This window comes from Heterodontus francisci, chromosome 35, assembly GCF_036365525.1.
Source record: "Heterodontus francisci isolate sHetFra1 chromosome 35, sHetFra1.hap1, whole genome shotgun sequence".
NCBI lineage: Eukaryota > Metazoa > Chordata > Chondrichthyes > Heterodontiformes > Heterodontidae > Heterodontus > Heterodontus francisci.
In genome coordinates, this window is record NC_090405.1 from 34,166,927 (window position 1) to 34,180,036 (window position 13,110).

General features: G+C 43.5%; 1 protein-coding gene across 1 annotated transcript; it reads left to right on the forward strand.

Moving 5' to 3' along the window:
* The first annotated feature begins 2,615 nt into the window (after positions 1-2,615).
* LOC137350476 (cellular retinoic acid-binding protein 1) lies at positions 2,616-8,231 on the forward strand. The gene is made up of 4 exons (XM_068015126.1): positions 2,616-2,685; positions 3,423-3,601; positions 7,276-7,389; positions 8,181-8,231. The coding sequence occupies exons 1-4, from the start codon at positions 2,616-2,618 to the stop codon at positions 8,229-8,231; spliced, it is 414 nt and encodes a 137-aa protein (XP_067871227.1).
* The last annotated feature ends 4,879 nt before the right edge of the window (positions 8,232-13,110 follow it).

The following is a 13,110-nucleotide window of genomic DNA, read 5'->3' on the forward strand; positions in this document are numbered from 1 at the left end:
CAAAGAAGAACATGGGAGTTAACTTTGGTTAAATATTTATCCCTCAATCAACATCACAAAAACAGGTGACCTGGTCATTATTACTTAGCTGTTTATGGGAGCTTGCTGTGTGCAAATTGGCTACCGCATTTCTTACATTACAACAGTGACTATAATGTAAAAGTACTTAATAGGCTGTGAGGCACTTTGGGACATATTGTGGCCATGAAAGGTGCTATATAAATGCAAGTCTTCCTTTTTTTCTTATTCTTAGAGAAGAAAACCAACTGTTCTTATCCTGCCTGGTCTACATGTGACTCCAGTCCCACACCAGTGTGGTTGGCTCTTAATTGCCCTCTAACTAGCAAACTACTGAGTTCAGGAACCAGCATCAAGAACCTTCTTGGGGCATCTAGTGATGGGCAATAAATGCCAGCCTTGCCAGCGATGCCCACATCCTGAGAATGAATAAAAGAAAAAAAAATTGAACCAAAGCAAGACTGACATGCACAATTAGCTCACATATTACTTGGTGATAAACACAGGTTAAGGTGACAGCAGTCTATCGGTCTATAACACTCTCTAATGTTGACCCACAACATCAGGGAAATTTTGAAAATTGGCATTAGCTGTAGCTGAATTAAAAAGGGCCCCCGAATAATTGGAAATTGCAGACATCCTTCCGCAAATTTTAAGGAGACGTGGGGCTACATTTGTCCCCTGGATGTAAAGCCAGCGTTTGCGGATCAACCGCCTGTTGGAGAATCCGTTTGGCTTTCAGTTCCACTGAAATCGGTAGAAATGAAAATGGGGTTTCTATAATGTGTGGCCAGTTTTACAGGGTAACAAGGGATATGGGGCAAAGGCAAGCAAATAGAGTTGGGGTACAGAGCAGATAATGATCTGATTGTATGGCAGGTCAGGTTCGATGGGCTGAATGGCCTCTTCCTGCTCCTATGTTGCACAGCAGGGCACATTCCAGTTGCACCCAATATCTACACTTATGTACTTCCCTGGTAAACCATCAGCTAAGATTCTTGGAGTTTTCCTGGCCTGTCACTGCCCTGTTGAGGGACATTCTTGGCATATTGTTGGTAAGCAGAATGCAGTTTTTGCAGGGGGTGCTATACCCCATCCATTGAACTGCCTTTTAGAGGTGTAAATAGCTGAGAATCATACCTTTGAGTTCACCTAATTTCCCTAAGACTTCCTGCTGATCTGGTGGTTTCTGCAATGTGTTGTAAAGCTCGATTCAGTTGTAATTGTGTGAACTTCTAGCTGCAGTGTCTTTAACATAAAATGACTTCCCGGCTCCTTCATACAGGTGACACTAAGCAGAACATGGGAAAAGCATTAGGACAATGACAGCGCGGTCAAAGAGGTAGGTTTTGAGGAGGGATTTGAATGAGTAGGCCTGAGAAAGATGGCAAGGTGGGTACATAGGAACAGGAAGAGGCCATTCAGCATCCTCAAGCCTGTCAGATTAGTTCATTGTTGATTTGTACCTCAACCCCATTTTCCCACCTCTGCTCCATAATCCCGCGACACCATCACCCAACAAAAGTCTATCCACCTCAGTGTTGACAATTCTGTTGGCCCAGGATCCACGTCCTTCAGGTGGGAATGACTGCTCCAGTTTAAGTGAGAATGCTCTGGTATGTAGGGCCAAGATGGTTGGACCTGGAATCAGTGGTGAAATGGTACGAAGGGAGTGTGAGGGAGGCTACAGTTGGAAGAGCGCTGGAACCTTGGGCTGGAAGAGGTGACAGAGGCAGGATGGGCAAGTGGCTATGGGAAGATGTGTAACAGAAAATGAGGAAGACTGCAGGAGAGCAGTGAGTGAGGGATCGGTAACTTACCCCATTTCAGATTGAAGGGAGGTTGTAGGGAACAGGGTAGACTAGAGACAGCTAATGGCAATGAGCTGGGATGTGGGACTGGAGAGTGATTCAAAAATAAAGACCGGATGGGGGTGGGTGGGGGGGGGGGGGGCGCCGGTGGGGGTGCGGGGGAAGAGGTTTTAAACGTTGGCGATATCGGATGGGCTGACTTATACACATCACCAAATTTTACTTTCAGAGAACTTTGGAAAGAACAGTCAGCAGAAAAGGGCGTAGCAAGCAGTCTATTCAATAATACCCACCTTACACTAGAGGCAGAAGTTAAAACAGGTCTTTGAAATCCATGACTGGGGGAGTAGACACGGAGGAAGGTTGTCGAGGATGAAAGTGGGATGCAGGGCGGGGTAGGATATCTGGGGCAGGGTCCTCCCCGAGCTGTTTTGCAGGGCAATGGTGCCTTTGATTGTCTCACTGAACAAATTCACACTGGATTTCTTTTCAGCCAATCTGAAAGCAGACAGCGGACTCCGTCATAGGCTGGTGCTCCCTTCGCCAACCGTACATAAAGAGACAAAGAGATGCTGCCGCTTTAAATATAAGGCTGTAGTTGGGCGGGGGGAGTTTGGACTCTGGGAGCACACTGAGTGATTCAGAGCTGAGACCTTTCGCGTAATGAGCAGCAGAGTTTGAGAGGCAGCAGCTGGGAGTCTGAGAGCAGCTAGCAAGCAGCAATTGCATCACTCTACAGAGAACCCAAAGCACAGCACCTAGCCTCTGTGACAAGACTCGCACAAAATGCCCAACTTTGCTGGCACTTGGAAGATGAGGAGCAGTGAGAATTTTGATGAGCTATTGAAAGTACTGGGTAAGGCTGATTTCTTTTAACTCTGTTCCAATGATCCCTGTTTCTAGTTGCTTGTTACGGGACTTCATGGTACAATTAAATGCATGAAGCTAGAGATGGCAGTTACCTTTAGGTTGAATCTTAATCCAATGCTTGGTTCGTCTCGCTTTAATTTTTCACAGCAGACAAGGCCATCAATCAGTTCATTTTTCCTCAAGTGGAATAGGAAGTAAGATTCTGACAAAAGTGAAGCAACAGCTTCATCAATAAATAAATCCATTACTTATGGCTCCCTACTTCTGTTCTATAATGTTCACACTTTCCAGGAAATCATTCATTGCTCTTTTGAAGAACGACTTTGAAAAATTTAGCCCTCCAAATGTTTGGTCCCAGAGTGAGTCTCTTGTGTGACCTAACACTGGTGCATGTGGCTCTTTTATTTGGTACATTCAATAATTGGTGTCTGTAATTAACTGGATGGGGCAGGGTGGATCAGGAATCCCTTCTCAAATCCAGTTAGCACCTCAAGCATAACGTTTGATTTGTGCTGTGAGCTGGTCATTGTTAGCGCCAAATTATGTGTACTTCTTGCAATAGAAAAGATTGGTAACCTGCCCAGAAGATAAAAAATTGAAGCAGAAATACGCAATCAAATGAACCATGATCTCCCACTGTAAGTCTGTCCCAGTGTATTTTCTTTCTCGAATTACTTTGCCTGCTCTGAGCCGATTCATTCCTTCTCTGATGTCTCCGCTCAGGGGTCAATGCAATGCTGAGGAAAGTAGCGGTGACTGCAGCATCCAAACCGTTGGTGGAAATCAGACAGGATGGGGACCAGTTTTATATCAAGACCTCCACCACAGTGAGGACCACCGAGATCAACTTTAAGATAGGAGAGGAGTTCGAAGAGGAGACGGTGGACGGGAGAAAATGCAAGGTGACGTGAGAACTTACAGCCTACCAGGAATTCAAAGTAGCCTGACTTTTATGGTCTTTAAAAAAACGATGCAATAATGTGAATTAAGCCACATAAATTAGACAGCAAAATGAGAGTTCCTGCTTAAGAACTGAATTATCAGATAATTTGACTTGAACTAAAAGGATTAGACAGTATATTGAATCGCCACATTGTGGGCTCAACATTTCTTTGTTCAAGATTTTCAGAATAAAATGAGCATTCAATAGTCGGTGTTGTTTGTGAGTAACTGGACGGGAGGGGTGAAAAACATTTTTAATACAGTAAAAGGGAAGGAAATATCAGATAGTGAGGGACAGGGAGACATGCTGCAACGAGACACAGGATGCATCATTAACATGTAACGAATAACTGTGGGTGGCTCCCTGCGGTGACAGTAAGAGGAATAGTGACTAATTCATCATTAGCTGGCACATTACGAGGCCAGTTTACTTTCAATTAAATTAATGATGCTGTAGACAACTCACTTCCCAGTAACATCTGAGCAGCTTCTGAGCTGACAGCATTTAAATAGATGAACTGATCTCCTGTGGCTCAGGGGAAAATGGGAAAAAGAAATGTCTTTCTCTCTCTCTCTCCTGCTATTCAATTCTTTCTGTCTCCTGTCTATTGCTGCTCGCCTGGCACTCTGCTACTTTGTAGATGCTGCTCGTTGAAATGTTGTCACTGCTTCAGCAGCAGAGAGTGAGTGAAGCTGGAGTCCAAACATTATCAAGTAGTGGCTTGAGCTCCCAACACTGGCTTTTGATATACAGTGAGTTGATGAACAAGAAAGACTTGCATTTCTATAGTGCCTTTCATGATCTCAGGATGTCCCAAAGCTCTTTACGGCCAATGAAGAACTTTTTTGAAGTGTAGTCACTGTTGTAATGTAGGAAATATGGCAGAGAATTTGCGCACAGCAAACTCCCACAAATGTGATAATGACTAGATAATCTGTTTCTAGTGATATTGGTTGGGGGATAAAATTTGGCCAGGATACCAGGAAGAACTCCCCTGCTCTCCTTTGAGATAATGCCGTGGGACCTTTTACATCCACCCAAGAGGGCAGGTGTGGCCTTGCTTTAACATCTCATCCGAAAGACAGCACATCCGACAGTGTAGCACTCCCTCAGTACTGCACTGGGCTGTCAGCCTAGATATTATGCACAAATCTTTGGAGTGGGACTTGAACCCACAATCTTCTGATCAGAGGAGAGGTTGCATCTTTGATACATTCCTTGCCAGACATTTGAAGTGGGCGGTGGTGGGGGGAGGGGGGGGAGTTGGGGTAGTGTTGGAAACAGTTGGTTGCTTTCAGGAGACTTTGTGCACAGCAGTTGGGGGTGAGATATGTGCTGGCTGGGAATAAAGCACACACTATAGTCAAGCCCCCAGGTCAGTTTGGGTGCAAGCTGAGGCTAAAGTCTGGATTCAAGTCTAAAGTCTAGTGGCACTTGGCTGTGGTGACGGTGTTGGATTGGAAGCAGGAAGACTGGGCACTGAATCAGTCCTGGAGTGGCCTCTGTGGAGTTGCCGGAGGAAAAATTTATTGAATGAATTTGCAACAGAACATGGGCCGTTTTATAGTTAAACTGAAGTATCTTTTGTGAATGATTTCATTTCTGGGTTTTATTTGGCAGTTGTACATCATTGGCCGGCTGAGGAACAGCCAATACGCTCCAAAAAAATTTAAAATAATTGAACGATTTGATTGGTTTGTTTTGTGGTGGTTCTGGATTGGTAGCTGGCTGCGTGGGGGAGAAAACTGAGCTTGGTTGGTGTGAATTTGGGTTGCTAGTTCTTCACTGGCAGTGAAAGATTTTCCTATCAGTCAAGCCACAATCAGATATTTCAGCAAATCAGCAAGATTAACCAAACATGGTCATGGTTATTTTGGGTACTTAAAGAGTAATGGATGTGACACCCTGGGTGTGACACCAGAGGTGTGACAGATATATACTTGAAAAGGAAAATAATTGCAGGGATATGGTGAAAGAACAGAGATGTAGGATTACTTGAATAGCTCCTTCAAAGAGCCAGCAAATGTATGATGGGCTGAATGGCCTTTTTCTACACGGTATGATTCTGGGATATGAAACAAGCTGCTGATTTACAATCTTCTGTTTTACACTATTGTACAAAGTCAAAATAACCTCCTTACAATCTTAAAACCACATACAGTGGTAATGAGTTGGAACTCGCTGCCTACGAGGGTGGTGGAAGTGGAGACGATGAAAGATTTCAAAAGGAAATTGGATGGACACTTGAGGGAAATAAACTTGAAGGGCTACGGGGATAGAGCCAGGCAATGGGATTGATTGGATTACTCTCCAGAGTGTTGGCATGGACTTGATGGGCTGAATAGCCTCCTTCTTTACCAAAATAACTCTATGACACTCTAAGATGAGCAGTGATACCCAGCTAAATGACAGCAGTGAATGGAATTAAATGATTTTAAAAAATTTTCCATTTGATATTTTATCTCCACAATGAATTTATTCTACACAGACTTTCAGTTTCAAGGTAGGACGGAGGGGTAAAATCGCATTCCCACCATGCAGCCTCACTCACCAGGAGGTCACATTGAGAATTTGGGCATGCCTTGGCCACAGTTTTCCATCTATCGCCCGTTAGGAATTTGAATGAGGTTATCAGGAATCCAGGAGTGCATCCCCAAAGATGCTCTCACTGTGAAACTCAGAAAGTACATGCCCGGATTTTCGATACGTGAATCCCAATTCCTAATAAACGACTCAGAAATTCTGATAGTACAGAGTCAGAATTCCTGATGAGTGCACCAGAATTTCTGCTGGGCTGAGCCAGGTTGTCAGGTTAGCCAGCAAGGTTGCACCATGAGTTCGCACTTAAGAAAGGCACAACAAATAGACAGAAATAAATGAAATAATGCAGATTAGGTGCCAGTCTTGGCCCAGTGACAGTACTCTCACCACCTCAGTCCACACTGGTTAGTGAGAATAATTATGCACACGAGCTTATGAGATTTGAGTGTTATTGGTTCTTGACCTCTGACAGGATTAGCACCAGCTCTAAATCAGTTAGACATGACTTAGACCTGAAGATCGCAATCGGCTTCAGCTCTTTATCAACTCTGCCGCAAAATATTAATTGATTCCTGATCAAATAGGGACGTTATAGTTTATTGGGTCATCTGTGTCCAGCTCAGTGGTTTAATATTTGCATATTAAAAAAATATATTTGCAACGTCACAAGGCAGTATTTATTACCCATCCTTCATTGCCCCGATGACATTAAATGTCAATCACATAGCCAGGCCAGGTTGGGTTGGATCTCTTCCCTGAAGGGCATACGTGAGCCAATTGGGTTTTTATGCCAATCCAGCCATCTTCATGGTCATTTGTCTGAATCCTTACGCAAGTTACCAGATTATCAAATTCAATTTCACTTGCCATATCAGGATTTGAACTCGTGACCTTTGGATTAAGGGAGCAAGCTTAAGGAGGAGAAATGGTTTACTCATGTTCCAATGTTAGTCCAGGACCATAACCAGTAGACAACAGTGAAAATACCTAACAAGTGAGAAACTAAAGACTGGGGATCTTTGTGTAGAATGGGCCTATTTCTACGTGTTCGTCTGGGAACTCTAACTGTCCTGTTCACACTTTTCCTTGTAGAGTCTGCCCAACTGGGAAAGTGAGAACAAAATCTACTGCAAGCAAACTCTTCTTAATGGAAGTGGACCTAAAACACACTGGACCCGGGAGTTGGTGAACAATGAGTTAATCCTGGTAGGTGATTATAACTCCACTGTCAAAGGAAGTAACAGTCAGTAACAATGAGGCTGATTTTACAGTGGTCTCTGGCTGGGATACCAAGGCTGACTTTGATTTCTCATTCATTCATGCTGCTCAGTGATTACTCTCGTGCGTATGGCCAGTGGGAAGCATGATGTGTGAAGTCCGTGGTTAACCCTCCCTGCTGTTCACACACTCTCAGATAATCATCCCCAATGTTGCTCTGGTCAATATCAGGCTCAGCTCAGCTGCTGGCACTCCCACCTCTGAGTCAGAAGGCTAATGGTTTCAAGAGACTTCAGCACATATTCCAGCCTGACACTTCAGTGCAGTATTGAGGGAGTGCTGAACTGTCGGAGGTGCCGTGTTTCAGATGAGACATCAAACCAAGGAGCCTCATGTAAAAGATCCCATGGGACTATTTGAAATTGAGTAGGGCAGTTCTCTCCAGTGACCTGGGCAATCCATCAACCAACACCACTTTATCTGGTCATTATCACGTTCCTAATTGTGGGATCTTGCTGTGCACAAATTGGCTGCCGCATTTCCTACATTACAACAGTGACTACACTTTAAAAGTACTTCACTGACTGTAAAGCTCTTTGGAACATCCTGAGGTTATAAAAGGTGCTATACAAATGCAAGTCATTTTTCCTTTTTTTTAAATTTCTTTCACACTTGAATATAAATCTTGATACCAGATGTTGCATATTCTTTAAAGTAAGTACAGGCCTTGAAGTGAGCTGGTACAAATAATAAAATATTTGTCTGTTCTTTCATTTCAGACACTGGTTGCTAATGACATCGTGTGTACGAGGGTCTATGTTAAAGAGTAACCGCACCCATGGGGAAAATTCATCAGCCCTAGAATCATCTCCTGATCACAGTGTACACGATGATTACTTATACCTAACAGCGACATTCCAAGTTTTACATTAATGTTGTAGTCTTTTATTTTAATGTCAGGAGATCTCTTTGATGTATGTAATAGTGAAGGTGTAAACCATCTGAGGCTTATTAAGCGTATCTTATTTCATTCAGTCTTGTACACTTTTGTATTTCTGATGTAGAACTGTCAAGCTCCTAATTGTACCTGCAAATTTATTACTGATTAGAATTGTTGGGTGCGTTCTGTATTTCATTGAAGTGGAATTGAATTTGTTCATTCCAATAAGTTGGACAGAAACATAATAAATTGGAGAATAAAATTGAAAAGAAATGTTCAAAGTTTATTTGGCACTTTCATCTTTTAAAGAAGTCTAATTTGGTTTTATGATTTGTTGACTTGTGGTGTCTGTACACCTGTCTGTTGGGCAGAGGGCTAATAGGAATATCGAAAAAGTAGTCGGCCATTTAGACCCTCAAGGCTGTTCCGCCATTCAGTGAGATCATGGCTGATCTGCGACCTAACTCCATATACCCGCCAATGCCCCATATCCCTGAACAATTTTGGCTGATAAAAATCTATTAATCTCAGATTGAAAATTAACAATTGATCTAGCATTAATTGCCATTTGTGGAAAAGAGTTCCAAACTTTTTGTGTAGAAGTGTTTCATAACTTCACTCCTGAAAGGTCTGGCTCTAGTTTTTAGACTCTACCTCCTGGTTCTAAACTCTCTCCAACCAGCAGAAATAATTTTTCTCTATCTACCCCGTCTGTTCCCCTTAACATCATGAAAGCTATGATTAAATCACTCCTTAGCCTTCTAAATTCCAGGGATTATAACCCTAGTTTGTGTAATCTCCCCTTGTAGCTTACCCCTTGGAATCCAGGTATCATTTTGATCTGAACATGTTTCATTCGCCACTGTTGGGCAGAGGGATGAGTGTCCCCATGGCCAATGGTCAGGGAACTGGATCAGCTGCCTCTGCTCACCCTGTACTCACCTGTGATCCATCAGCTCGCAGTTTTAGGTTGGTCCAAAGTGGTTTTGCACCCAAATGCCTGAGAGCTTCATTTTAATATGGTCAGATATGGAAATGAGATGGAAATAAGCACAGGGTGGGATTTCAACAATTTTCTTCCTGGGAATGCACTGTGCATTCAGATCACCCAAGTGAAAATGGCCAATGATCTTCTGAGCTGACAGTAATTCAATGACTATGGATCAGAGGCAACTGAATCTTTACCTGGAGCTTATATTAAAATGAACTTTGAGTTTGTGAGGAGAGATTCTGGTTGTTTTTTTTACTGTCCAGGAGGCATTGCCAATGAAACACTGTACTGCAGTAGGAGCAATACTGCAGGATTTAATAGAGAACTTTAGCCAACTTCACCCAGTGTACTAATCCTCCTCCCCACATGTATTTTTTTTTTATTCTTTCATGGGATGTGGGCATCACCGGCAAGGCCAATATTTTTTGCCCATCCCTAATTGTCCTTGACAACTGAGTGGCTTGCTAGGCCATTTCAGAGCGAGTTCAGAGTCAACATGGAGGCCAGACCAGGTAAGGACAGAAGATTTCCTTCCCTAAAGGACATTAGTGAACCAGATGGGTTTTTATGACAGATGATAGTTTCATGGCAGCATTGCTGAAACTAGCTTGCAATTCCAGATTTTTATTAATTAATTGAACTTCATTAATTAGTTGAATTTAAATTCTACCAACTGCCATGGTGGGATTTGAACCTGTGTCCCCAGGACATTAGCCTAGGCCTCTGGCTTACTAGGTCAGGGACATCATCACTACGTCACCATCTCCAGTAACTCAGTACACCTCCGCCAACACTTGCATCTGCACAAACCTAAATTCCAGGGACTCCAAATATCAATATAGTCTACTCTTAATTTTAAAATTGCTCAAGTTAAGTGATCTGATAATTTAATTATTTAAGCACTAGCTTCTCACTGTGCCATGTCATTTATACTGTTCAGTTCAAATTATTAGACAATTCAGATATTTTTACTGCATAATCGGATATTGAGGAGTTCTGTGTATGTGTGGCTGATGTTGTCCTTTAGTGATTGAACGCAGAACCTCCTTCTCGGAGCTTTCCCTCATGGTTGAAGGTGCTGAGCCACTGGCTGTTCTCTTGGGACCAAAGTGGCCCAGTGCCCCCTGGTGCTGTTGGCTTTCTGGCCCTTGCGCAATCTGATGCACCTGTAGACGCTAAAAAAGAATATTGGACTATTTATCTCACTGCTGATTGTGGGATCTTGCTGTGCCTAGATTGTCATCTACATTTCAGCAGTGACTACACATCCAAAGCAATTCTTGGGCTGTGAAGAGCTTTGGGATGTCCTAAGGTTGTGAAAGACGCTATATGGAGGTAGGTCGTTCCTTTCCACTTCCATTCCTTTCATATGCTCTGCTCCGTACCCACTGCTGACTGGAGGGGATCAGGCCAGATAGTATGCACTGAATTGAGGCCTTCTGATTGCTGATGTCCAGCAACATCCAGAAGGCCCTGAACTTTCCCCTTCCTCTGGCTCTAGGCCCTCCCTGACAGGGTGGTCATGTGCAGTGTGCGCCTCAAGCCATATTAAAGGCCATGGACAAAAAATACCAATGCCCTTCAGGGGCAGAGCCCTTCAGGTGTAAAATCTGTCATATGATTTCTTATCACATTGTGTAGTAGAAATCCCACTTACAATCATACAACACAGAAGGAGGCCATTCGGCCCATCGTGTCTTTGAAAGAGCTTTCTAATTAGTTCCACTTTCCAGTCCTTTCCCCATAGCCCTGCAATTTTTTTTTCAAGTATTTATCCAGTTCCCTTTTGAAAGTTACTGTTTAATCTGCTTCCATTGCCCTTTTAGGCAGCACATTCCAGATCACAACAACTCGCTGCATAAAATAAAACTCTCATCATCTCCCCGAATATCGATGAGGCCACAGTTCTATGCAATCTTATAAATGCCTCAATGAACCTCCTCCAAAATGACCTCCAACAATGCAACCCTCCTTCAGCACTGGATTGAATTCCGACCTAGATTACACTCTGGGAGTGGATCCTGAGTCCACAGCCTTCTAACCCAGAGGCTATTCACAGAACCAAGCTGACCCTTGTATGTTGCTCTATTAGTTAAGTCCTACCAGGCAGTGTCCCATAAGATACAAAAGGCTTACTTTCATGTGAATAATGAAATGTGCTTATTTTTTAATAATCCCTCTGGCTTGGGTCGCCAAATCTTCTTGGATGTTTTCCTGGAGATTTTATCACATACTTTCCCCCTCCAACGTTTTATATCCTTCTCCAATATTTTTATAGCTAGTAACTCTGGATACTCCAAGACAGTCCTGGAGGGTTGGCAACTCAATTCCTGACACAGTTCTCGGGTCTCACACTGAGGGCTTTTGTCCTAGGCCCTTGGGCTTCGGTCCCTCACGCTTGAAGGTAACCGCCCGCCTAGGCTGGTGGGAGTCACAGCAATTAGTTTGCAAATCTGTAGCTTCCTCTGTGAATGAGCTCATGCATCTGCGGAAAGGGGAGACAGTTTCAATGCTGGGGGCTCCAAGTCATTGTGAGTCGCTGAATTGCAGGTGCCTGAATTTTAGCATTAAGGCTCATCTGTCCCTTGGAGACAATTACGTTATTATCCTGCGCTGTCGTGGCACTGGTTCTTTAATCATGTTTGAGAACTCATGGAACTAAAAGCCAGCTCAACTGAGTGATTAATAGAGACTGAGAGGATTTGAATGGGAGCCGTGCTTTTGATAAAGTGATTCACTCATAAAGAGGCACAGCGAAAACATTTTGTGTTTATGGACTATTGCTGAGTGGGTAACTGAGGAGATTTACCAACTGGTCACACAAGCTATGCTGGCATAAAGTGGGTAGAATTTTTTTTATCCCTACTTTCAACCCCTTTAAAGGTAAAAGTTCTGACGTGCCCCCACCGGGTAGATGCCAAACAAAATACATTGCCTGTCCCTGGTTCTTCACCAGGGTACTATCATAAAGCAGTCCATCCTTCCACCAATATTTGAGCCACAAAGGCAAATGGTTTCTGAGTGATTAAGGCTACTCATTGCAGTCTTAACATGCAAGGACACCAACACGTACCGTAAGGGTCATGCTTCTATCAGAGTCATCCTGGGCATACCACTGGCATATTGAAGCAATTCCACCACTACTTGGACAGGGCTGGCGCTATCCAAGATACAAACAGTGGCGGAGTTTGTAGTACTCTAAGTCAGAAAGTTGTGGATTCAAGCCCCACACCAGAGACCTGAGCACATAATCTAGAGCTGCCACCCAGTGAGGCCTTGCACTGCTGGTCGAGACGTTAAACTGAGGCCTCATTTACCCATTCAGGCAGATGTGTGAAAAAATAATCCCAAAGCACCATTTGAGGAAAAGTAAAGGAGTTCTCCCCCGGCCAACATTTATCCCTCAACCAACATCACTAACGCAGGTTGTCTAATCATTACTACATTGTTGCTTGTGGGATCTTGCTGTGCACAAGTTGGCTGTTCATTTCCTACACTACAGCAGTGACTACACTTCAAAAGTACCTCATTGGCTGTGAAGTGCTTTGGGACATCCTGAGGTTGTGAAAGGAGCTACTGAACTGAAAATCCTTTCTTTTATTTCTTATCATGCAGTACAGCCCAGCGAAGGCATGACGATATCTTGATATGCTGCTGTGTATGATACAACTTCACCCTGTGAAGAGACATCATCTGGGAGGCTCCAGAGGAGGGAGACACTCAGTTAGTCAAGCAGAGGTCCAGCAAGAAGAGGCGGCAAATGAGAATCGATTCCCAG